General features: G+C 32.7%; 1 protein-coding gene across 1 annotated transcript in view; it reads left to right on the top strand.

The window, feature by feature from the left end:
• LOC124369545 (ras-related protein Rab-27A-like) overlaps positions 1-10,870 on the top strand; it is a 48,216-nt gene extending 37,346 nt beyond the window's left edge. The window contains 1 exon segment of the mRNA XM_046827571.1: positions 1,409-10,870. Coding sequence (XP_046683527.1) covers positions 1,409-1,595 — 187 coding nt within the window. The 3' untranslated portion in view covers positions 1,596-10,870.
• Positions 10,871-26,421: the final 15,551 nt, after the last annotated feature.

Below are 26,421 nucleotides of genomic sequence, written 5' to 3'. Positions count from 1 at the left end.
AGTACGCCAAAATGTTGAAACAGTACAATCCAAGCCAGAAATTATTAACTCTAATAAACATGTTCATGGGAGGAATAGACACGTCGGATCAAATGTTGTATGCTTACTTAGATGAATGACGTACCGTTAAGTTTTTGGAAGAAAGTAGTGTTCAACATTTTTTTCTCGGATTATCCTAAATGCATATATATTGTACAAACATAACTGCACTGGTAAAGAAATGACGAGACTGCAATTTACTTCTTCTATAATTGAAGATCTAGCAGCAGAGTGGCTAAAAGCAAAAAATGTAGATGTGCCATTACGTCTAGCAGCAAATGTTGGAGGTGGAGATAGGCCCCAGCAATTTGGAATGGAAACTCTGCCAGATAAAAAGGAAAGGAACTGCTCTGTTTGTAGCAAAATAAGCACAGCTAGTGGTGGGTCAAGAAAAAAATCAAGGACCATTTGTGTGGCATGCAAAAGAGGTGTGCATGCCACCTGCTTTGGACAGCACAGTGCTAAAAAACTTAAATCAGGCACGTTTAAATATGTAAATATGTAGAAATTAGGTTTTAGGTTTTGTGTACTTTTTTATTTGTTATTGCTATATATGTGTTATTGCTTTTTATAAACTAATGAATGAACAGAAGCATAAGAAAAAGTGTTTTCGTGTGAAACATCGCAGTGTACATCAAATGTCCAGAATTTGAGGAGTGTTGAGTTTTGGGAAAATCCTCATAGTGCAGCTATGTTTCAAGGTAACACCTTCAATTTGGTATATGTTCTAAGCAATTGCTCTAGTTTATAATAATATCATGCTCATAATTTTTAGTTTAATTTTAAAAAATAAATTATCACATGCCAAACACAATTTTTATTTTTTCTATTTATTTTTTATTTATATAATTTTAAAAATAAAATAATGAGTTTTGTGTCAAATTAAAATGTCTTTTTATTATTTAAAAAACAGCATTTAAATACGAGTAAATAAAATAAAAAGTCATGCAAATCTAATACAAAATAAAAAAGATACAGCATTTTTTGTAAATGAATGCACGACAGCGATTTTCCTCCTTGGCACTCTTGGCTGGTACAATAAAAAAATGGCTGGCAGTAAAAGGGTTAAAGATTATCAAGAAATTGAATTTGAATGTGATTCAAGTATTTCAGAAAGAGTTGGCACCAGGGATACAGGCCTATAGGTTATGAAAGAATCTTTGCTATCATGTTTTTGGTCTAGATTCATTAAGTGCATTCATCATACATTTATTTGCCATCATCATTAAATCACAACTCCTCCATCGGTTTCTTCACTTATCTCATTGCTTGTACTAATGTATGAAAAATCTATGAATCTGAAATTTAAAATTGCATGGTAGCTATGAGATGATAAGCAGTTTGTTGTGAGAGCTGTGCATGTCTGCAGACTGCAGTACCTGGAGACGAGTGCTGAGAGTGGCCTGAATGTAGACCGAGCCGTAGAGATGCTGCTGGACATGGTAATGTGCCGGATGGAGCGAGGTGTGGACGAAGCGATGACCCGCTATGTGGCTCGGTCTCCGGACAACGTTACTGTCGGGGAGAGCAGCAGCCATAGTGGCTGTCAGTGTTAGCAGCAGTCGGGCTCCCCTGGTGGGGGGCCTACCGTGGCAGACCCTTCACAGCATTCTTCTTCACTTGATCCTACAGCTGACCTTCCATCAGACCTGACACCTGATCTCAGCACTCAGAAAATTGTCTAAAACAAGCACCTACCCATGCTGGCCTCTTAAAATACAGATCTTAAATTTAAATCACCGTATAAATCATCAAGTATTATTGTAATCTCTGTGCAATGTAGTGATTTTGTTTGTAGTGTTCATTTAAACTAGTATTACATACATGAGCAAAATTTTTGAATGTAGTGGAAAACAAAACACAAAATTAGTAGTTTTCACTTCAGTTAAAAATAAGCCACACAACTTTTTATTCATATGATTCTATTCTAAAACAATCCTAATTTACCATTTTCATCTGGAGTGGTTGTTCCGACAAGTTTCTGTTTTATCCAAAAGGTCAATTAATTATGAATAATATTTGTATAGCTGTTAAATGCTTATACATTGAAAAATATGCAGGATGATATAACATAAATGTTATATGTAACACATGTCCTCCTTAATACATTTACTTATTTCTAAATGGCCTTATTAGTTTTAAATTTTATTTGGCTTTTATTAGGGATTTTAGTAAATGTATTGAACTTAGAGACATGTGTTCTCATATTGATCTTTTAATACAGTTTTATAGTATTTGTTATGTTTGATATGATCACCATTATAATTTTGTACCTAATTTAAAAAGAAATTATAATTTTAGTTTTATGGATTGTTGTCACCTCATGTATTCACTATAAGGTTCTAATGTGTCTAAAAAAACTTAAATAACTTAATTATTTATAATATAACCCTTTCCTGGCCAAGTTCCTCCAGAGGAAGCTTGGTTCTAAAGTTACGAAGACAATAACCATGTCCAACATACTTATCCATGGGTAACATTTCCAAACGCCTTGTACTGCTTTACCACCTTTTCACTTTGTGCTGCTGTCATGCAGTGATTTTTATTAAAATGCTTTTTAAATGATTATTGGCAGCAATGATCTCATTGTTCACCAAATTTGTTTGCTTTGTGCTGCTATCCAGGAGTCATATGAAATGTTTTGTACTTAGTTCCAAATGACAGTGATATAATGGTTAAATGTGTCCTGCAGCTTATCTACTATTACAATTTCTTTCGACAAGTAGTTTTATTTTATGTAATTACTAAAACTATGAGCAACTTACTTTAGTAACGGCTTACTGAGGATTATAAATTACGGGTAGCTTACAGTGATAATTTTTTATATTTACAAGATATAAAAAATGATATTCTTATAAGACAATACGAATTATTATTTTATGTACTTGTGAGCCTTATAATTTTTATAATATCGCCTTTTCAAATAGCATTAAATTCATTAAAATGATGTAACACACGTTTTATTAGATAAGAATTGTTAAAAACGAACACAAATAAGTGATCTTCAATAATAGTACCTGGTAGCACCATAAGCGTGGATATTTGCCTGGAAAAGGGTTAGTAAAAAGATTATTTTTGGTTTTTCGATCACTCTTCACGTTCTTTTAAGTTTCAATAACATTTTTAATACTTTTTAAATATAGCTGTACTTTGTAGATTGTGTCTTAGAATAAAAGTAACAGGAGTGTAAAAGACATATTACCATAAATACAGTCAATTAATCTTAGCTCAAAAAGGTATAACAATATGTCTAAATCTCAAAATGTATAATGATGCTTATATAAGTAATGACAACATGAGGAATCAGATGTAGACAGAAGATTAACTAAATATTGCTGAAAGGGCCCTCACAACACCACATGAGATGAACAGATATCTCCTCCACAAACAAGCACTTAGTCTTGTCTTGAATCGATGAGGAGAAATCTTGAATTGTCTTGAAAGGCATTAAATTCATGATATTTAATAACCTTTTGATTTGCACTTATATTCATATGAAAAGTTGCAATATCAGAATCTTCATTCTTATTGGTCCTTTGAAATTCTATTCCAGACTAAGTGTATTCATTTTTGCTCTATGTATTAGCAGAAGTAATGATAAATCATGAATATTGAAACACAAGAATATTAAAAGTTCTGTATTAATAAGGTAAATTTCTCATTTTAAATCTCAAGCCGGAAATATGCTATTTCCACTTAGTCTTGTTTTATTTGCAATCCCAACTTTTACCATACTTATTTTGTACGCAAAATATTCCGTTGCTTCAGGGGAAAACTAAATTATTCTTAAAATTATTTGTATTAGCTGTCAATGTTGCTTACATACTATCGTCTAATCGCATGTTTAGTTGTGGTAATAATTACCTCTACTATTAATTTTCCACTTTTTAATATTTATATTCAGAGAAACTACTTTTAATGAAAAATCCCTTTGTAAAAGTCCAGTTGATAAGTTGAGTGGAATGTCAGTTGAACAAACAGGCCACTATATAGCTTTTATACAGTTACACCAGCGTAACTAATTCAGACTAGAGGTATCAAGAGACAGCTACATTTTGTGACAACACTGTACTGTAATAATCAAGTAATTATTAATTAAACCAACTGTTTATTAATTTTTCTCTGGTATTTACTTGTTTTATAAATTTTTCTCTCTTTTAGGAATTTTGTGTTGGGTTTGAACAATTGTAAAACAATTAAAACACATAGTCTTAGTTATACTTATAATCTGTAATAAAAGATACAGAATTTTTTTAACTTTAAGGAATAAATGTTGATACCTCTAGCCCAGGCGCTCTGTAATATGTAATGTTATTATTTGATGTACAACATTTACTTTATCAGCCCAATTTCATGTACTGTAGGTGTCAATGATACTTCTTCCTGGCTTTAAGATATATCCTAGTGCACAATATGTTGACCTCAAATAGATCTGCACCTGTCAATGTTGTTTATTGTACTGTCGTCTCTGCATATGTATGCACACAGCTATATTCAATGTTACGCACAAGAATACAGCATAACACTCATGATCAGAATTGTATGTTATATGTATATGTGTACTTCATGGCCATTATAAAAATGTAAAGCTGTAACAGTTCCGGTGTTATCTATGCATGATAGATGTTGGATGGTTATGGCTGCTATTATTATTTTAACCCTTTCCTCACGGAATTGTATAAATTTATCATTGTCCAGGTTCATAAAAACACTCCTTTTATTTTAACCCTTCAACATGGGGATTTTCTCAAACTTAACTGTTGTTTAATTTGAAATCTAGCCTACTGCCATTGCTACAGTCAGTAAACTATCTGGTCATTGCCATTTGGTATTTTTAACACTCCAAATATGTATTATAAAAATAATTGACTGTCCAAAATAACAGAAATACTTGACTTACTCTAAGTTAAGAACAATTCAAGCCAAAAGTCTCAACATAGTAAACAAGTTGAAATAATGTAACATCCACATTATAGAGGTGAATGTTTTACTAATATCACTTGAGATATCTAAAAGTTAGCAAACATTGTTCAGGTATGAACAAAATGGATAGAACACATAGATCGCTCAGCATAATATAGTTATATTGAGAAAATGAACAGGTTCTAGAATATAAGCTGCATCTTCGTGAATTTTGTAGTGTGTTAACTTTACTTGTCTTTTCAATTACTACTAAACACAACTTTTCTCAGATTTACTAAACATTTAATCATTAGCATTATTGCTTGATCCGATATATGGCTGGAACTGAAATATAAAGCTTACTTCAAATTTTAAAATTCCATGTCCGAGTGGAAAGGGTTAATTTTTATGTTGAGTGTTCTGTGTTTTAATGTTAATATAGAGTGTTCAACTTTTTTCACTTTAAAAATGATTTATTTATATTTCCTTAGATAAGCTCTTGTAATAATTTACAAAATTTAAACATCTAATCTATCATTATTATTATCATCAAGTATATTATGTTTTTATATAAAATCAGTAATAACTAGTATTCTTTACAATATATTTGTAGATTTTCACTCTAAAATTTTACTCATAAATCATCATTCTAAGTTGCATAGAATTTCAAAATAGAAATCCTAAAGTACTCATTTCAACAAGTCTTTTACATTTCTAATGTTTTAAAATTGAGAAGTATACCTTGTAGAAGTGTCAAATCAATTTGAATATTTTGTCTTCCAAAAACTTAGTATTTTGTAATACTGCTTTCGATTAAATATGTAGAATATACGTAGTAATAAATATTTAAGCTAAAAAAATATTTAAATACATATTTTTTATGAAGTTTAAACAATATCTTTACTTTTTCAGAATCGTAATTATTTTTATTAATTTTAGGTAAAAGAAATCAATTTGAGTAATTGATATGGATAGAACCAGATCTTTAGTACTGAAATGGTAATGTATTGGTTATTTGCCATTAATTTTTAACAATAAGAACACATTTTTGATGTTAAAGATAAACATGATATGGTATTTTTATGATGCATTATTTTTATGATGGTTTAACATTATATTTTTATAAATATATATAGTGATAAAGGTTTTGCCTGTTATTATAAAAGTTCATATGTCAATTGTCATGGTAATCAAAAACTGCTTTGTACCTTGTTCATGTATTTAAATTTATAAATACTATTTTTGACCGAAGTTTATAAACACTGTGCCAAATAATTTACAATATTCTAAACTAATTTTAACTGTAAGAATAGTCTTGAATGAATGTATTTGAAGAGAATTAGTTTTACTATATGTACCATTCAGTAGTATTTTACCATTTAAGTATATAGGGGTGGGGCGATTCTCGACTTTGGTATCACTAGTTTATTAGTGGTATCAATTATTCAGAATTTGTTGGCTGTTTTTACTCTGTTCTGATACCGATGGGTTTGGATTTAAAAGACTTTTTGAAGTGATGGATTTTTTTTGGTCCTGAGGGAAAAGGACGGCTTGTCCCCGTACTTAGTCCTAAAAGGACCTTTGCGCCTCCCTTACTTAAATTTGTGTCCTTAAAGTTCGAGGCTTTTGCAGAAGCCGATCAGATTTGAGGGCTCCTGTTCTCTGATGTCCTTGGGGCTGAGGAGATATGCTCTCAGGAATCTTTTCCGAGTTTCTAAGATGGCAGGACAATCTAACCAAATATGCTCTGCTGATTCCTCCTCTTCTCCACAGTCTACATTCGTGAGTCTGGGTAAGGCCCACCACCCTCATAAGATGTTTCCTTAGGGGACCATGTCCTGTCAACATCCCTAATATCAGTCTTATATCCTCCTTACTCTGATCCAAGAGAGCTGCCCACCCTTTATCGTAAGGAGAGATAAACATTTAGGATAGTCTTAATTCTGAGGCTCTACTCCAATTAAAGTTTCTTATCCTCTTTTCCCAAGTGATGGATTGGTTCTTGGATTTTGGTTTGGATAGTTCTCAATGGTATGTACCCGAGGACTAAATATAAAATATGGCAAAAGTTTGTTGCCATATTTTACATACATAACCGTTCTATATGAAACACCATAGCCCCTATTCTTGTTGGCGATGTTCAGGTTTTTCACACTCATGGCCTGAAATTTAGATTAAAATTTGAAATTAAGCTAATTTGTTAAATTGTCTGAGATGGCTGTTGAAGTTGATGGGGTTCATTCCCTACATATCAGAGGTTCTTGCTAGCCTCAACAAGGGTGTGCCACCCCCTGCCTGCTTTGACTAGAGACTAGAGAGGCTGGTTCAGAGCTGGTCTCCCCTTCTTCCGGCGGGGACATGACTTTGGGATTAGTACCCTAATCCTTCCTCATGGATCTCGATAGCAGGCGGCCCCTACCGCTTAACCTTACCCATCCTGAATATCCTGTCACTCCGGAATCAGCGCTAAGGTCCTTATAGGACTAAGTGCAATTTATATGCTTCATGTCCTAAGAGAACAACAAAAAAAAGTTTGTACATCACGACTTTATGATGTATTTTTCTGCTAGAGTGTCGCTCCTTATATTTGTTACTTAAAACAATCTAACGTGTAGAGATGTGTTTCCTTGTATGGATATTTCTTATTAGAAGTCTAAAACGAAGTAAATACAATCTTCATCAGTTTCAGAACAGGATCCACTTAAAAGTATTATATCAAACTGAAAGGAAACCAACAGCGTCATACTAGAGTAGCTGATTAGCGCATGTGATCACCAGTCAGACAGGACAACTGGTTCTGTACAGCTGCTATTCACAGATGGCCCAAGTCGATACTGCTGACACCAAAAGGTTAAAGAAAGAATGCCAAGAAAAATACCTGTCCCACTTTATCGCCTCACCTCGCTTATATTATAGAAAAGAGGATTTTCATCTTGTTACATTTGAACATAGTTGCCTGTGTAGGACAAACTTTATTGATATAATATTGTAATGATAGGGCTGGTGGAAAGTCCCACACTATATAGATTAGATTAACATTACACAATAGTATGTATCAATGGTATATGTACGATATATATAAGTTTTTGTATAATGTTGACCATTATGTCTGGTTTCACATCATTGTGATAACGCTCACACAGGTGGTTATTATATAGGTGTAGCTGTTATCTGTTCCTAACGGAGAAGAGTGTGGTTTAAACACTACTGACCTGCCAACATCTTTTACCCCTTTAACCCTTTAACAGATAATATATTTGGTCAATTTCAATGGCTTAAGACTTTGCCGAGCTGTAGAGGTCCACCCAGTACCAATGAATTGTCACTGATGCACTGTAATAATTGAGGTTGTATTCAGGGAAGATAATACATTCTTTCCTCATCCTCACGGCTGTAGAAACTATGTTAGCTTCACATGCTCTTAGAATAAACACAATCATTGGTAGATTTAGAATTGTTTACCTCAATTTCTAATTCTAGAAAAGCAATTTGTCTGATCAATAACATTCTAGATAAAAATGTGTTTATTTATAAAGTGAGCCTCACCGAAGTCTTGTATACTAGAACGAAATATTCAATGCTTAACAGAACTTGGAGTATTTAGTAAAAGCAAGTTGGATTTGTATAAGAGTTTAAATTAAGATAATATTACATTCCTGCAAAATATTTGACATAAGTAAATTCAGTTTTCTATATATCTTGAATATTAATAAAAAGGTGTATATTTATGGTTTTTTTCTGTTTGATTAGTTAGTGTGCGATTGATTGTTTTCTGTGCTTGATGTATTGCATCCAAAGCTAGTCAATTACTGGATCTTACAATGTTACTCTTGTTACCATATTCTAATTATGTTGTTTTCTTTTAACTTAAATACATACATTTTGTCAGTCACTTTATCATACTTTAGTCATGATTTTAATTTAGTGTTCTTGTTTTATTTTGTGTCTTGTGTTGTTTCTTTTTGTTTAGTGTTTAATTAGTGTTCGTGGTAGTGGCGAAATTGTTGCGCTATGTTCAATGTGTGCGTTTTGTTATTTGTAGAGATAGGTGTGATGTAGACTTAAACTTAACAATAATCCATTGGGCATAAAATCAAAAGTTGATTTGGTGCAGTACTTAATCTGTTGAGATTTTTGTATCTGGGTTTTCTATATGTATTGGAAAAATAAGTGGTCCAATTTTATTAGGCTTTATATGATAATTATTAAACAAAATTATATCCATAGTAATGTACTTAATATACTTTTGTGAAAATTAATTAATTGGTGGCACTGAAGTAACTGATGGATGTATAAATGTTATACCTAGTCTACGAGTATAACTGTCTAATGCTACTTTTTCTAATACCAATACAACATTTCAAACAATGTAGGCCAATGTGAGTTAAGAAGTTTTGTACATAGGTAAATAGAGATGGCGCCAGTCAGGAGGTCTCACAGGTGTGTCAGCAGAGGATTTGGGGAGTAACCACCTTTTCCCACAATTTTTAAACAAACTACAGTAAAGAATAGGAGGTAAAGGTATATGATTTTTGTCCGTAAAATATTGTACCTCCCTTTGCTGACCCTCTCAGCCTGGATATGTGGGGGACTCTTCCGAGTCACAACACTCTATTTAATATTTTATTACATGTGCTTGGATTGCATTCCACTAAAACTGAAAGTCTTGAGCAAATGTTTACATTAGGTTTTGCCAGAAACGTGGCCGTTAGCTTCAGGCACAATCCCTGTGATGCAAAGCTTTTAAGGACGCCTATGGGCGATACTCATATAAGAGCTATTTTATTTTGTTATTATTTGTCATAAGACATGTGGGAGTCTGCTCAGGGGAATAATTTATTTGTAATCAACCGGGAAGTTATTTTTCAATAAAAATACTCTTGTAAAGCTATTTAAAACTAAACATATGTGTAGCTATTGGATTTTTGGTGGCTTTAAAGTAATTTAATAATTATTATTGATTTTTGTAAATCTTAAATTCATTTTAGTTCAGCTTCATCCTCAGTCTCTTCCAATTTGGAGTCTATATCTTGATGGACAGTGAGTTGTATAAATTTTGTCCCTTATATGGTGTATTGACAGGGCGTATATTGGTTGTAAAAATAGTGAGCATCTGTTCACTGAGGAAATTCCTGTCTACAACACCTGTTTTAGCAATTGGAGTATAGGCCTTCAACCTCCATAAGTAGAGAAATCTATGAAGCCTCCATAGCCAGCTGCTCAGGGGTCATGGATCAAAGTTCTTTTTCCATGATCTTAAATTATGAGAACTAAAACTCGGTAACTATGTTACCTACCGATACTGCCATCTCAAGCTGGAACCCAAATTAACCAAGTGTTTTATCTGTTGGATTCTCTTAATGATGTAGGCTGATTCTTGATTTCTTACACAAGTTAACAATATGACATGTCCATTAGATCATTTTGCCAATCACCCTCTGAAATTTTGCAAGCTTTTGGAAGAACTTCAATAATGGGCTGTATTTTGCTGTATACTAGAAAGTAGCCAGTTCAGAAGATTGCATTGAGATTATAAAAGTAGACAGAATTTTTCAATAACAACAGAATATGGATTAATTTATGCAGAAATTGGGAAGAATAAAAAGAGCATTGCTAATCTGACTGGCGACATCTCTGCCTATTGATTTATGTTGAATCTGATCATATTTGGACGCACTTGTCCATACAGTAAGTATTAATTTTTTATGTACTTAAAATGATATAAATACACAATGTGTTTATTCTTGTATGTATAAATAATAAAACAATATACAATGTTAATTATTAGTCAAATACTTAATTACTATATTGATAAATTGTGAGGAATTGATCAGAGCTTTACGTTATCCCTATTTTAATATATAGTGACAATCAGTGTATTTTGTTGTGTAGTATGAAAATAAATAAAAATCCTTTTTCAACAAGTGAACTATCTGACCATTTTTCAATATCCCTCTTGAAAATATAATTACAAATTAATAGCAATAAAATATTATTAAGATTTTAGAAAACAATATAATGTCTGCTACTGTATTCCGAATATTGCATTTTAAAACGGTTAATTCAGTTTATTGAATGGTTAATTTTTCTGTTCTATTAATGTTTTAATGTTATAAAAAAATGATAACATTATAAGATGGGATGGTTAAAATTAACTGAAAAGGAATCTGTAAGACTATAAAGATTTGTCAAATCTTATTTTGTGAAAATAAATTATATATAGTTTTTTCAGAGTTGCACAGCTCATAGAATAATTAGGAATTCATGTTTTATTAATAATCTTTCTCACAACCTGAAGGTAAGATTGGGTATTTCCCGTTGAGGTTTATTTACCTTTTTTTGACACTGCTGTCTCACTATTTGTATAGAGGATTTGAAATAAATTGGCTTAAAATTTTATCTTAAAAATATATAACTGGACAAAACGTTATGCCAAATTTTGTTACGACTAATGTGCTATTTTAATATTAATTGATTTCTTTGTAAAAGATACTTAAGTATTTTTTGAACTAGATCTTTACTGTCTACACAAATTGCTGCCCTGATCACTAAAATATTTTGTTGGAACTAAATATTATACAGTAATGTTATACTGCGGGTGTATAATTTTTATTTTACATTAAAATCTTTTAGCAGCTATATACAATTGTAATTAGTAAGAAAAGAATATAAAAGTGATGAGGGTAAAAAATCCCCAGTATGCCCTGTGGTTGGAAACTAGATCTATAATAACTACTGTGGAATTTTACTCTTGACTATGGGAACCCCTCCTTTATTGTTGTAAACAATAAGTAAGTATCAAGACTTGATATTTAAAAGTTAGTGTAAAGTGTTTTTATTTGCAAGCTTTCAATGACACACATATACGATTGTATGCTTTGGCATTCTGGAAATTGGTGTCATCAAAACATTTCCAATCTCTTGAGATTTAATTTTGGTTCTCAATAATGTTCTTCAGTAGCAGATTCAAAGGTGAGGTAGGGACTCCTACTTTCAGTCTAAAATATGCTCTTATTAAAAGGACAACAGATTTTTACTCTTAAGAAGGTTTTAAGAGAATCAGCTTTAAAAGTCTTATTTAAATTATAGTTTTTTATTGCTAATTATGTTTGATCAAAATACTTGAATAATAATAGGACTTTAGTATATTAATATTCATAGTAATGTACCGCATTAGTTACATTAATTGGGTTCAAACCTATACTCTAAATTTAATCCTTATGGTTTTTAATCAGAGTTTCAATCATGTTCTTACCAACAAATAAAATTCAATGTTTTTATAACTTTTGAGTTACAATGTTTAGAGAGGCATGGTTTGCACAATTGTTTTGGCCATCCAATGTCTTATAAATGCTGAAAATGTTATCAGAATTGATTTGACTATTTAACTTATCTTTATCTGTATACTTTAGAACTATGTGAATTTCAGAAACGTAGTAAGGACACATTTATTCAGCTATTTATCTTCTGTTTATAACAAATAAGGTATTAAAACTCTTGTCTCTTTATAAGACATTTTTTGTGTCTTGACAATTTTTTGTCTTATCGTTAGAATTCATAACGGTCTACTTTCATTTTTTAAAAGACCACCATTTTGAAACTATTAATTCAGAAGGATTTTTTTTCAGTAGGAAGTTATATCCTGATAAAATATACAAACATACAAAATACAAATATTGTAACTTAAACCATCTCTGAGTTATGATTTTAAAGATTAAAAATAATACAGACAGAGAGACACTAAACAAAGCAAAATAGCTTATAGTATTAGTGGACTTTTAACATAGTATTTTCACCTATTGTATCCTATCCTAAAATATTCCCCACATTCTTTAAACGCCTTGCATATAAACACTCAGGGCTGTAGACAGCTTTGGCGGACCCTGGACAAAATAATTGTTCAGACCCCCATAGCTAAACATGTAAGAAAAGGGCGTTACAAATTTCTGAGTTTGGTAGTACTCTTCGTTCCAAGTAAAAAAATGTTGTTACAAACATAGTTATAGAAATATCTCGTCTAGCCAGTAGCTGCACTTTTATATTTTTTATGAAGAAAAAACTCTGGATATTACATGTTTGTTGCATGTCAAAACAGATGACAAATATTGTTACTTCTGGCTCATACAATCATACCTTTAAAGTGGTCATGCTCTCTCATAAAATATTGATTGATATCGTTGAACAAAGTACCGTTCGCATTGTAATAAAAATTACAAAATAATTTGCATCTTCTAACATACATTCAAACATGGTTTTTTTATTCGAGACTTGGATTACTCTCAAATTTAGAATAATTCTGATAATTGTAGTGTGTTATGTTTAGTAATAATATCCAAAAAAGTGCTAAACATGTTCTCAAATGAAAAGTAAGATAAACTAATAGTGTATTTGTGTTTGCTTTAATGTTACCAAAATCTGAAAGGACATAAACACTAATAATTCAGATGATCACACAGTTACAAGATCATGATCGAAATACAAGCTTCACTTTCTTGCAAGTGAGATCTAGTGTAAACAAAAACCTAACCTCAAACCTTGTCATATGATCCAGAACCAGGTCAGCCCTTTCTATCCATTGTCCACACCAGTCTCATAATGCGTAATCAGCTGATGTAATGGCAACTGATACCTGGAAAGTTTCGATGTTCTGTCTTCCTTTTTTGAAGTGACTACTTCTTTTGGCGGGATATGGATGTATGTTTTGCATGAGGGAAAAACATTTGTTGCGCGTCAAGGAACATATCGTCACGCTTGTTCGCTCTGTAGCCTCTAAGGGCGGGACTATTTTGATGTTAGGGTGGGCGTTTCTCCATTCAGTGCCTATCCAGCAGTGCTAGTCAGAGGTTACTTTACCGAAACATAAACAAACTGTTATATAAACATCTGATCTGAACTAACAAAAGTTGATGTTAATGATAAATCTATTAGGAGAGATTAAAAGGGAAATATAAACCACAATGACATACAACATTATATATAATAATGAAAATAACAAAACACTTCTCTAATCTAGTGGTATTTTACAATGATTTGTTTTCCAATTTTTCAATCAATTTACTCATATTATTATTGACTTAAATGTCTGAAAAATAGTATCGTCTGGATCTATCCCTGCTCCTTCAGACTTTCCTTGGTTATGAAATTCAGATTATGTAACTTAAGCTCCAATTAAAAGCTGTAAAAATTCACAAAATCAATTCATACTCTGCCATTTAGTAGCTATGTTGACTTTAACATACTAAAAAACTTCCAGTGCCAAACAATCGTTGCAAAAAGACTAAAGTACGTGGTAAAATACTGGTTTGAATAAATGTACGAACTACTAATTTATTTATTACTGAATCAACCTAAAATTGATTAACATACTGTATAATTTAAAAGCAGTATTTAAAGCTTATCAGATTCTAAATTGAATTTCAGCACGTTGATATTAATTCCTATTCCAGTTCACTACTAGTTTTGTCCTGACGAGATTTAAAAAGGATTTAAAAATAAATTGATTAGATCTTTTCTAGCTAACAAAGCCCAAGTTTAATTTAATCCTGTAGGTCTTTCTGTTGATTATAATTATAACCTTTACTCAATTACATTGGGCCTTACCTTACATTCACTTAAAAATAAATTACATAAAAACAGATTTTAATACAAATGTTGCTGTAGAAACGTCAAAACCATTAATAGACTTTTTAAAAGTTAAATTAAAGTAAACAATGGCAAACAATAAAAAATAAGTACAACAGAATATGGAACAACAATAGATGCTGTGTTTACAAGATATGTAGCAAGATTTTATTCCAGAATTCTAATTTCTCATTTCAGTTATTATAAACCCATAATTTCGTTTTTAGAAAATAATGAAAATGAAATAATCATTTTGGAAATACAAGATTGCAGTGAAAATGATACTAACCAAATTCTAGAAACTAATATAAACGATAATAATGAAAAAGTATAAATATTTATTACTTTAATATTTAGAAGCCAGTGATAATTGTAATATATAAAATGTAAAAACTATTACAAAAATATGTATAACATTAATAGAAAATATAGAGCTTCTTTATTTCAAAGAATTGAGTCTCTCATACTATTTTAAAATATAGAAAATAACCATTTAATAATTAGCAAACATACTTTTTCAAGATATATATTCACAGCCTGTTATAAGAAGTAGTCACTTCTTGTCGGTCAGTCCCACGATTGTCTTTCCATTTTTTTACAAAAAAGTTTCACAAAAACAAATTTTCACCTATAAAGTTCCTCAACAGCTAAGAAAGAATATTTGCTCTCTCATAAAGCTGGAAAGACTATTTTTCTTAGATTGGATTAATAAGTGAGAGCAAGTATTAGCCAAAAAACTATAAACAAGAAACAGAGAACAAAACAACATCTGTTCTATTACGAGCATTTATTAATCAAGAAATATCAACCTCTCTTCTTAACATTTGGATTCAGTGATTTTAAGCTACACATGAGAGGTAGGGTGGGAGCCATCAATTTGTTGCCAGATTAGTACTGGCTGGTTGTACAATATTATTGATAATAGAACGCATAAAACACACTTAATATTAGAGGATTTAACGCTTATAAGGATCACCTCCTTTGCTTAAAACTAAATATTGTCTTTGTGAGATTGTTTATTAGTCAATACTCTAAGCTGACAATTTTAGAAAACCGAAATTTGTTTATTCTAAAGTTATTGTAATGGCTAAAGCAAATGAAAAATATTAAAAGTTAGCTAAGCTTAACAAGGAAAAATTATCCCACACCACGTGTCGTGTAACATGCTTTGCTGAGATTGCTTGAAAAATTTTAAATCTATAACTCATATCTGACCCTTTCACAGACTTGACTCCTGGAATCTGGAGACAATGTCCATCTGAAAATATTCAGAAAATTTGGCAACGAAGAAGCTCAAAACGATCTTTTTCTACATTGAATCTCTCATTGATTCCCATTGAATCAATCCTTCCCTCCATAGCTACATTATGTGTAGAAAACTAGGATGTTCTGCTATTATTTTTGGATCGTATCTAAAACATTGCAGTGCACTCAATTATGCACCTTATGAGACATGAGAATACATATTCAACTAGATATCACTTGAATTATAATCAGGGTGTCCCTATGTCGAAATGATGGAAGGGGTTTGTTTGAGCATCTTCATCTTTGACTTTTTTGGATCTCCTCAGGCTGACATTGATTCCAGATTCTAGGAGTCAAGTGTGTGACAGGGTCAGATTGCAGATGCTGCACTAAGGAGAATGTGAAATGGAGCTCAACAATCGCAAATGTTACTAGGACTGGAACAAACTTTCTTCCAGTACTTAGGTTTTAATTCATTATATCTATACAGGTTAGGGCAGTAGCGAAATTCACTTTCTTAGACCTCTCCACCCAAATAGTATTTACATATCTCACAAGATCGTGTTTGTAAGATTTGTGAAAATAAAATATATTTGTATTTATTTTGAAATTTATTTTTATTTAATATTTAAACAATATTTAGAATTTTTTTTCAATAGTCAAACAGCACTAGTATCATTACTGGGTAGCTAAGTAATAAAAATTAATTTACAAGAATCCAAGTATACTATTGTACAGCCTTGAGTGAAATCAGTAAAAAGTGACCAGCATAGCATATCTAAGTAAGGCATAGTCAACTTCCTCACTGCCTTGTCTATATACAGTCTAAAGATTGCAGATAAATTAATTTATGCAATAACAACAAAACAATCTGTAGTATTGTGGCTCCTTTGGCCTGTGTCCAGGAAGCCTGAGCCTAGTGGGCCTGTTAGGAAAACTACTAGGTTTTGTGATTGTCTAGTCAGAAATCAAATTCAATTTATGTAATTTCTTCATGTGTTTTGATTTACTCTCAAAGCGTTGTAAGGAATAAACCAGCTCTCCGAGAACTTTTTTAAGACTGATAGATATTTTTGGTGTAATAATCCTATGTCAGATGTATGTGACATATTCCAATAATATTTAGCCCCTATAACAATCTGAAGAATGGTTTAAATTGTATATTAACCGACAATGTGGATTTAAACTGTTATAACCTTAGAATTCAATTTTGTGGGGAATTTGAACTGTAGTACTTTTTTTTTCTTATGTGTAAAATAGGATAGAAATTACATGTAATAAAAATAATCTTGAAAAATAATGCACTACATAAAAAAAATTTGGTTTGGTAGAACTTACACTTTATTGAACTGAATAATTGTATAAAAAATATAAGAACATTTTAGCAATATTGTAAAAGTATTCACAAGTTATACTTACTTACATGCCAAATTGCAATTTTATCCAAAGTTGAACAACAGTTTATAATTGTAAATGTTGAGTTTAGGTCCAGTTTGCCTTCTTCTTAGTGCTACGTCTGAAATCGGAGGCTGTCACAGACTTGACTCCTGGAATTTAGAGTGATGTTTATCTGAAGAGATCAAATCAAATTAAATCAAATTACTCTTTATTTTCAAATATACAATGAGTAATTTGATTTGATCTCTTCAGATAAAAACGTTGGCAATGAAGTAGTTAAAAATGAACTCTATACATAATTTTGGCATCAGACATCCAGACTACAAAATATGATGTAATCTAGGTGAATAGGTATTCTCATTGTCTGATGAGGTACACAACTGAGTGCACTACGATGTTTTAGACATGATATCTAAGCACGGTGGAGCAACCAAGTTTTCTACACATATTCATTCTATATTTTGTAGTATGGATGTTTCTGATGTCGAAACAATTTGAGTTCATTTTGAGCTTCTTCGCCACTGACTTTTTGGATCTCTTCTGATGACTCAACATTCACATTGATTCAACCCTTCCTACCATAGCTTCGTTAAGTTTATAACTAATACTTAAGTTAATACTTTTATATATGGAATCTTTTGGAAATTATGTTAGCCCATTTTTTTTATATAAGTGGTGGTTAGTATTGTAAAAACTTACTCAAAATGTTAGAACATTTTACAAAACTATGTATTTTGCTCAAATTACGGTTTTTATAAACAAAGTAAAAAATAAATGCAAAATGGCGTAAATGTTTACAAAATACATGAAAGTGCCAAATTTTTTTGACACAGACCACTTGTGTGAAAGTACTGACCACGGACAGATGTATATATATATACAAAAACAATACAGATTTTTCAAAAGAACTTTTTTACAACTCATGGTACCCCAAAATGGAGATTCCTATCAAAAATTTTCCATCTTAATACCGCTACTTCCGGTTGTACTGTGTAAATTAAAGTTAATAAGGTCATGTCCAGTAAACATCCTTAAGCGCCTTGTGGAGCGTCAAGTTGCAAATTAACTGTGAATTGCGGTTTATAATAATTTAGTGTATATCGCAATTATAGCCATTATTGCGGATACGAAGGTCGTTGCGAGCAACGGTCTGTTATTTCCTTACTTAGGTATTTCCGGTAGCGATACTTCCGTTAATACTGCCTAAAGACGGAAACACGGAAGGTGGCTGTAGGCGGTTTTCGAGACCCACATCGCTCCATCTAATTACTGATACGTGATTTGAAGAAGGGTGGCCTTTACCTTCGGACGTGAGTTTTCGTTGTGGTGCGCTACAATCACGTCGAAGGCTGCTAGCAGCTACTGCTGACTCTGCCTGCCCACTCGACAATTCTGTCGTGTGATAAAACATTCGATCAAATCCTATCAAAATGTTAATCTACTACAAGCCGATAAATCTTAATAAACTTATTTCTATACTTAATGAAAGTATCAAACCTGATCAGTCTAGTGTTATAAAATAATTACGTGGCTGATGAAGTTTAGTGGAGAGTGACCCTAAATTCCATCAAAGTTTGACCACATTTGACGGTTTTTAATTAAACTTTGATTACATATTTTTATGGAGGCGGCTATGCTATAAGACGATGCTGCGGTGTTGCGGTCAAGGCAACCGATTTGGAACAAAGAATAGGTAGAGCAAGCGATTTCTTGGATGTCAGTTACGATGCCGGCCGTGTAAACTTGAGAATAAGACTACTCCTGAGGTGGTGCAATCAAATTTGGGTTTGGAAAATACTGTTTATGTGAAATTCATAACCCTTTAAGATAACCAGTGATTACAGAAAAGGGTAGACAAAATGTTTCATCACTCCACGTGGAATAACAGGCATATAAAGTCGAAAATTTAGTTATTTTGCAATCAGGCCCAAATAAAAATTGCTGAAGATAAAAAAGTGAATTTTTTACAGCATATACATGCGTTGTAGCTTCAGGCAATAATAATTCTTTATTCTTAAAAAATTAAATTTAATTAAGAAAGAATATTTTAAAACATGTAATTTTCGTGAATTATATTTAAAAAAATATAATTAACTTAAATCGTGAAAAAAAAAAAACACATCACTCCCTGAAGCTATTAACTTGTGTACATACTGTAGATATTTCACATTTTTATCTCCATGCGTTTTTTGCATTAACATTGCGCTAATTTCCTATTTTAAATAACTGTAATTTTACTTTGAGTAATACAAATTCCATTTTAACAAAAAAATCGACAAACGTATTTTTCTGGGCTGAAGTTAAGTAACACTTCAACTATTTAACATAACTGGCAAAGTTTCACACGGCATTATCTGCAATCCGTTTAAATACGATGATTTATTTCACAGAAATACGTGTTCACGGAAATTAAATGGATATAATGTCAGGCTGCTTTGAAATAGTTAATGTGAGATCTGCACAGATCCTGGCGGGGTAGACCAGTTTTCAGTTTTTGTATGGCTTTAAAATTTGTATCATAATTATTGATAGCGGTGTCGAAATTGCCTAATTATAATGTACAGTGTATATAGGAAGTTGTTACTATTTCGATGAAATGATCTCGGCTGATTGTAATAGTCAAAAGTCTGTAGATTTTAATTGAAAATTACGTCAACTTCAAATAAACAATATAGTGTCATTCTTCTTTTGATACTGATATTTCCTATACTCAATCTCTAGTTAAGTTTCCAAATTTAGGAGGCATGTATTACCACTTTTCCCTGAATACACCTCTCAGCCCTTATAACGTATTTTTTCGATTTTTTATGTATCACGGTAGCAATTAGAATCTCAAATTTGATCTTTTGTATACTCTCCAAAATCAAAGGAACGTTTTAATACCTACAGAATATGAAAGAATAACGAGAATGTTGTGAACGTGTGCCAAACATGAGTATATTAAAATTATTTATACATGACGTTTCGAAAATTGGTATCTTCTTCAGTCATAAAAATACCAAAATATTTCAACGTGTGTAAATATTAAGTGTGCCAAAAATTAGCAAGACAAAATCTGGCGATATTTCTGCTCGTTGAACCCAACTTTTAAGAATTTTGTCACATGCAGAAGAGAGCAGATAGCCTTAAAACATTGTGAGTAAGACATTTCGTTAAAATTAACTAAGGCGACAGTCCGTAACATCCTCTTGATCTTTGTGAAATTAAGCGTAAAAATAATACTGTAAAATTTATAGCCAATGAGTGCGGTTTGCAGTTGATGGAAGTGAAATGTTAGAATTTCAGTGAATCCGCTTGAAGTTGGCATATTACGTGTGTGACCATTTGGAGGAAATTAGGATCTCTAAGCGCTAATGCAGTTTTAATATTCATCCGCTTACAGAATTCTCATAAAGTCTTCTTATAACCCATTCATCAAGTTGTTACAGCAGTATTGCATTTTGGTTGATACATGAAAATCTATTTTGCGCGTTTTAAAGTTTAATATGCGTGTTACAACTCTCATAATCGCACTCGCAGTTGTTGAGGAAGCCCAAACTCCAGGGGTAAGTTTCTTCTTCAATATGTTAATGTCACGAAACTTACAAATATGCAAGGTTGGTAACCTCCCCATCTTCATCACATGTCATAGGAAGAAGATTGTCGACATTACGTTCAGAACAAACCACAGATGTAACTTTCTTCTTCAATATGTTAATAATGTCACGAAACTTAAAAATATGCAAGGTTGGTAACCTCTCCATCTTCATCACATAAGGAGGAAGGTTATTGACATTACGTCCAGAGCAAATGCTCAAGGATCATTGAGAATGGCATATCAGTCAAGAGGCTTTCCTTTCAGATCACAAACACAAAACAAATTCCTTTCTGTTGCCCTTTATGGATTGATCTCCCTGAATTACCGTAGTCCTAGATCGACAGACCGGACATGCTATACAAAGACCTTGATAGGATCAATGGCTAGGAGAATAATCGTTATTTTAGTTTTTAAATCAAACTTCATCTGACTTACAAACGAGGAATTGTTAGTTGCTATCATATTTACTGTGTTAACGGAAGGGTTGGACAAACACGAGATGGTGTCTGACAACACATGTTCTGACATCCTCCTCAGGTTGTATAGATATTGCAAGGCAACCCGTATCTGAGAGCTATACCACCAGACTCTCATAGATTACGGCTTGAAAGTCTAAAAATAAAACAATATGCATGTAGAGAGTTTACAAATGTTAAGGAGATGAATAGTCTCAACATCGAGTACAAGTCTCGATTACAAGTTGTGGCTTCTGACCCAATTGGCCACACAGGATCTTTGAATTTGAGGTCAACAGGTGGACAATTATACTTTAGGTCCGGAAGATAGGCTGAAAACCTCTCCTTAAGGCTCATTTTCCGAACTGTGCCATTCTGGACAAGGAGTCAGTTACGTTGAGCAGAAGTGATACAGGTTTACGGCTGAGAGGCAGTTAAGAATGCTGGACATTAGCCATTATAACTGTTTTAAATGTTATATGAACAATCGGTACGTTTAGCCCATTTAAATCACCAGGAAGGGATGGAACTTTCCTGGCCCTGCTCAAGTACAGCCCAACATCTCTTCATGTCCCAATATTTGAACAGATCATTATGGATACATCCCTGAAGGTCTGCCGTCTCAGCAGAGTGGCATATAAAAGACCACCTCCTCTCCTCCATCGAGAGTTGCGGACCACTGGAGGGTCACATCTGTTAGTTCGGGTTATCGCATCGAGATGAAGTGATTGGCAGGACATCGGATATGATGGACAAAGAGTCGTGTTTTCAGTAAACCCAGTCTTGAGCGCTCAGATCCTTTTAAGGCTAAGTGCACTGAAGGGTGTCCTCAGCTTCTAGTTAGTAATAAAAAATCCATTTTTGTAACTATTCAGACATGGGATGATTAGAGAAGGGCGGAAGAAGTAGAATCGGACAGAGTTAACTTAACTTGGTTTGGTTTATATATATATATATATATATATATATATATATATATATATATATATATATATATATATATATATGGCTCTCTAATGAAATGAAAATCTGGACATGGAGCCCATACGAATGTTTAGCTCCCCTTCAGCTTAGTGCAGTGCCTGAAATCTGACAATCACACAGACTTGACTGCTGGAATATAGAGTCCATGTCCATTTGAAGAGATCAAAAAGTAGGTTTTGTAGACGTTCAAAACGTACTCTGCATAGTTTCGACCTCAGGGACACATAACTTCGAAAGAGGTCTGTCTGGTTTACCCAGCAGCCATCCAGTGTAATCCAGATGAAGATTGCTTAATAAGCTAGGATGATGCGCTAGGAACTAGGATTCAACATGCACCAATTTTTTTATCTAATCCATTTATCAATAATTTATAGACTTGAAGAATATATTATTATGTTGCAGGTACTGAAACTTAGTTTTTCTGTTACGAACGATAATGAAAGGTCCGTAGCAATCCAGTTTGTTATTCTTGAGCATGTTTAGTTCATAGATTAATGAGAAATTCCAACTTGATATTCATGCACATTGCCAGTAACAAAACGGAAACGATAAAAGCATATAAATCAGAGAAGTAATGTAGAGTATTGGTACCATCACGTATCCCTTCTGACTCATCCAAGAACACTCGTGGGTGGGTGGACAGACCGTCTGACCTTGCATAGCTCCCGCTATTCTGGTGTCTCGTTGTTCCAACTAGGAAATCCATATAGCTTTTAGGATAATCCCAGTGGTGATTTCCACAATCGATACGTAAGATTTAAACTGATCAAGAACTCTGTGCTCTGCAACAACACAATTCCGCTTATTGTAATTACAACAATACTGCATTTACAAGACAGCCTCATTGACAGAGTTATCTCGATAATTACCCACATTTGTTGCATACAAACCACCACAGGAATCCCGCTCAATAACACAGATTGTGGCCTCTTGCATCCATTATAGCGGGTTTAAGGTGTCCCTCTTCGGTGTCGAGCTATAGCTTCCTGAGCCATAGTCCAGCCAACGCGTGGGAGCCCCAACTTGACCGCATGCGGTCGGCATGAAATCTGTGACATTTTTGTATGATACGCGGAGTCACGTACAAGGGCGATTCGTTTTACAGTACTGTATATACAAATAAAGCCGAAGCCTTTTTTGGTCACTCTATTAGGAATTACAGGCATTTAAGGTAGGTAAACCAGACCCAAATAAAAATGGCAGAAGGTAAAATGTGAATTTTTATAGTATTTATTTGAGTTATAGCTCCAAATAATGACTTTTCAAATTAATTTCAAACGTTTAGTTTCTGATACATGATGTAAGCAAACTTAATAACGTTTTAATAAAACGTAATATAATACATTGAATAAAGCGTTTTAGTAGTTTTTTTTTTATTTTGATTTTTGAGTCTAATTATATCGCCCTACGTTCTGCTTCAAATGCCTACAACTTCTGGAGTGATACATGTTTCTACTTTTTTGCCTTCATAAAAGGATCATATAGTGATATTACCAAAATTTGGTTCACAAATAAAAAAAAATCCGAAACGAAAATTGGCTGCACCACCTTAAAGACGATTAGATCCAATGTTCCTGTCAATATGATAAGAACATTAGATTTGCTTGGTGTCCAGAAAAATCTATAGCTGTGGTTATACAATCCTAATCACGAGCCTTATTAAAACTGGCTTGATTTAGATGATCAAGATATCCCAGCCCTAAAATAATTAATTATAATTACAGTCGATGGCACTTCCTTGATTCGTTTTTTCACAATGATTCTTGCTTTTTTAGAAATCGCTAAAGAAAAGTTTCCGTAATAAAAAATTTAAAAAAGTAGTTAAGTAAGATTCAACGTCGAGTTTCTTCAGATCAGCGACAGGCAAAATAACGATTAATAATACGTGGTGAGCTAAGTGGCAAAAACGTTCCAATTTTTTTCACTTAGGGTATTTGTTTATTTCCTGGAAATTCTCCAAAACAAACTGTTACGTCAATGACACACGCATATCCACGTAATTATTGAATTAATTTCGAATCCTACATAGAATGTTTAGCGTTTCAAGAAATTAGACGAGCACTTGTTACGTTATCCAACATATTTTTATAGTAAATAAGTGTCAAACGGTTTACTGAAATGGAACAAGTCCGTAATTACCGGTAGGAAAAATGGAACTATGACGTACGTGGACAACCAAGCCCCTCCGAAGGCACAAGCATCGAAAGCAAAAGAAAAATAAATTCAAGTTGAAAAATGAAGAAAAATATCAGGTTGCTAATAATTATCTTTGAGGAAATAAATTATACATGAAATAGCCACATTTTAAAAGTGGGTTTAAAGTACACGGTTAAATGATTCTTCATATCTCAAACAGGATTGTAGAACCAAAACGACCAACACGATAGTCAGAATAAAAATTGTACGATTAATATTAATGTTTCCGCGGAAAAGGGCGAACCGGTTTTCCCCAAATAATATTTTGGCTTCTGACATCTGGAATACCTGTCCTATAATGGAAGGCAGGCGTACAGCGGAAACAGTTGCTCTTATTTCATATTACATAATGTGTGGCCTGGGCGGCAAGCGAACATCTGATTGTTACCTAAAAGGCCGGGTTGTGTTACAGTGTTACGCAGTGAGGTATCTGCGATTTATTTATATTTTTACATCGCGAGTGACATAAGCTTCACAACGAGGCTGAAATATTTCAAGAATTTAATTTTGTGAGCATTATTTTGACGCGATATTAACTGAAAAACCATATGTTAGTTATAATGCCAGCCGCGTAAGACGAACTCGAAGATTAATTCCCTCAAGGTGGTGCAATCAGTTTTGGGTTTGGAAAATATTTGTTGATGTTAAATTCACAACTTTGTAAGGTAACTTCACTGAATACATAACAAGTAGACGAAATGTTTATCACTGTACTTAAAGGAATTTAAAGTAGGGCCACTTAGGTAGGTTTGTAACAAAGCCCAAATAAAAACGGCCGAAGATAAAATGTGAAACTTTTCAATACCTACATGGGTTACAGCTTAAGGGAATGACGTGTTAAGAAAAAATAAATACAAAAATTCTTTAAGTAATAAATGAATAAAGAATAAGAAGGAATACCTTAATTCAAATCCTCGTAATTTCTTGTGGAGTGATAAAAATCTGTTTCTACTTTTTATATTGTGGGAAGATAGTTTAAAGGGCTATAAATTCATCATAAAAATATTTCCTAACACAAAACTGATGCATCGCCGTAATGCCCCTCTCCTTCCAATCAATAAAATCGTAGTAAATGTTTTTATTGTACATGTTACTATGGCGATGAAATATAATATTCCAAACTAAATGACATAAAATTGGAACCTAGCTGTTAGTGGGAACCTAGGTAAACCAACTTAATTTATTTTATATCTTCAATCCAAGTCCAGACAATTAATTACAATTATTTAACTAATAATAGTTAAAGGTAATTCTCTTATTGAACACTGTTTGAAGGTTTATTGCCAGTTCCTGTTCCGGTTAATACATGTTCCACGTATATTTTGGCAACAAAACAATGTTATTTTGTTATTTAACTACTTTTGGTAAACAATATAAAACTAATTATGCATCGTAGGTGAAAACTCATTTAAGTACCGAGTGTCTTAAAAGTCCCATTCCTCTATTAACATTTATTAACTTTAACTTTTTTATGAATAGAGATAGACTGATTTACTTTAGGAGTTGTTTATATAACCAACTGAGGAGTTTTTTTAGCGTATGAAAATATTTGACTCCCCACACAAAATGCGGTATTTTGTGGGTAAGTCAACTGTTAAAATATGAACTCCTAGCAAATTACACCTTATTTTAAATGTGTTATAAAAAGATGTCTCTAATGTTACTCTATCGAATTTGGTGGCTAATTAAAGTTTGCATTTTTTTGTAAAACCCCCACAGTTTAAATTACATTTAAAGTTATTGTAAGGCAGATAAAACGTTCACTCGCTAGTTATTTTCAGAACTTAGGACACAAAATCATAAAAAAGTTACTACAAGAATCAACAAACAACAACCATGATTAACATTGCATGTATTAGATTTTGTTTTGCCTGATCGAAGCCCATCAGGAAGTCCTGGTAATACCAAGAGCTGGTTTACCATGTCATTCTTATTGTTTACCAGTTAGTATGTGAGACACATTCAGTCCAGTTACTGTGTCAAAGTGGTCATGTGGCGTGGGAC

This window comes from Homalodisca vitripennis, chromosome X, assembly GCF_021130785.1.
Source record: "Homalodisca vitripennis isolate AUS2020 chromosome X, UT_GWSS_2.1, whole genome shotgun sequence".
Classification (NCBI taxonomy): domain Eukaryota; kingdom Metazoa; phylum Arthropoda; class Insecta; order Hemiptera; family Cicadellidae; genus Homalodisca; species Homalodisca vitripennis.
The sequence above is the reverse complement of the archived record's forward strand: the minus strand, read 5'-3'. Positions and strand labels throughout refer to the sequence as shown.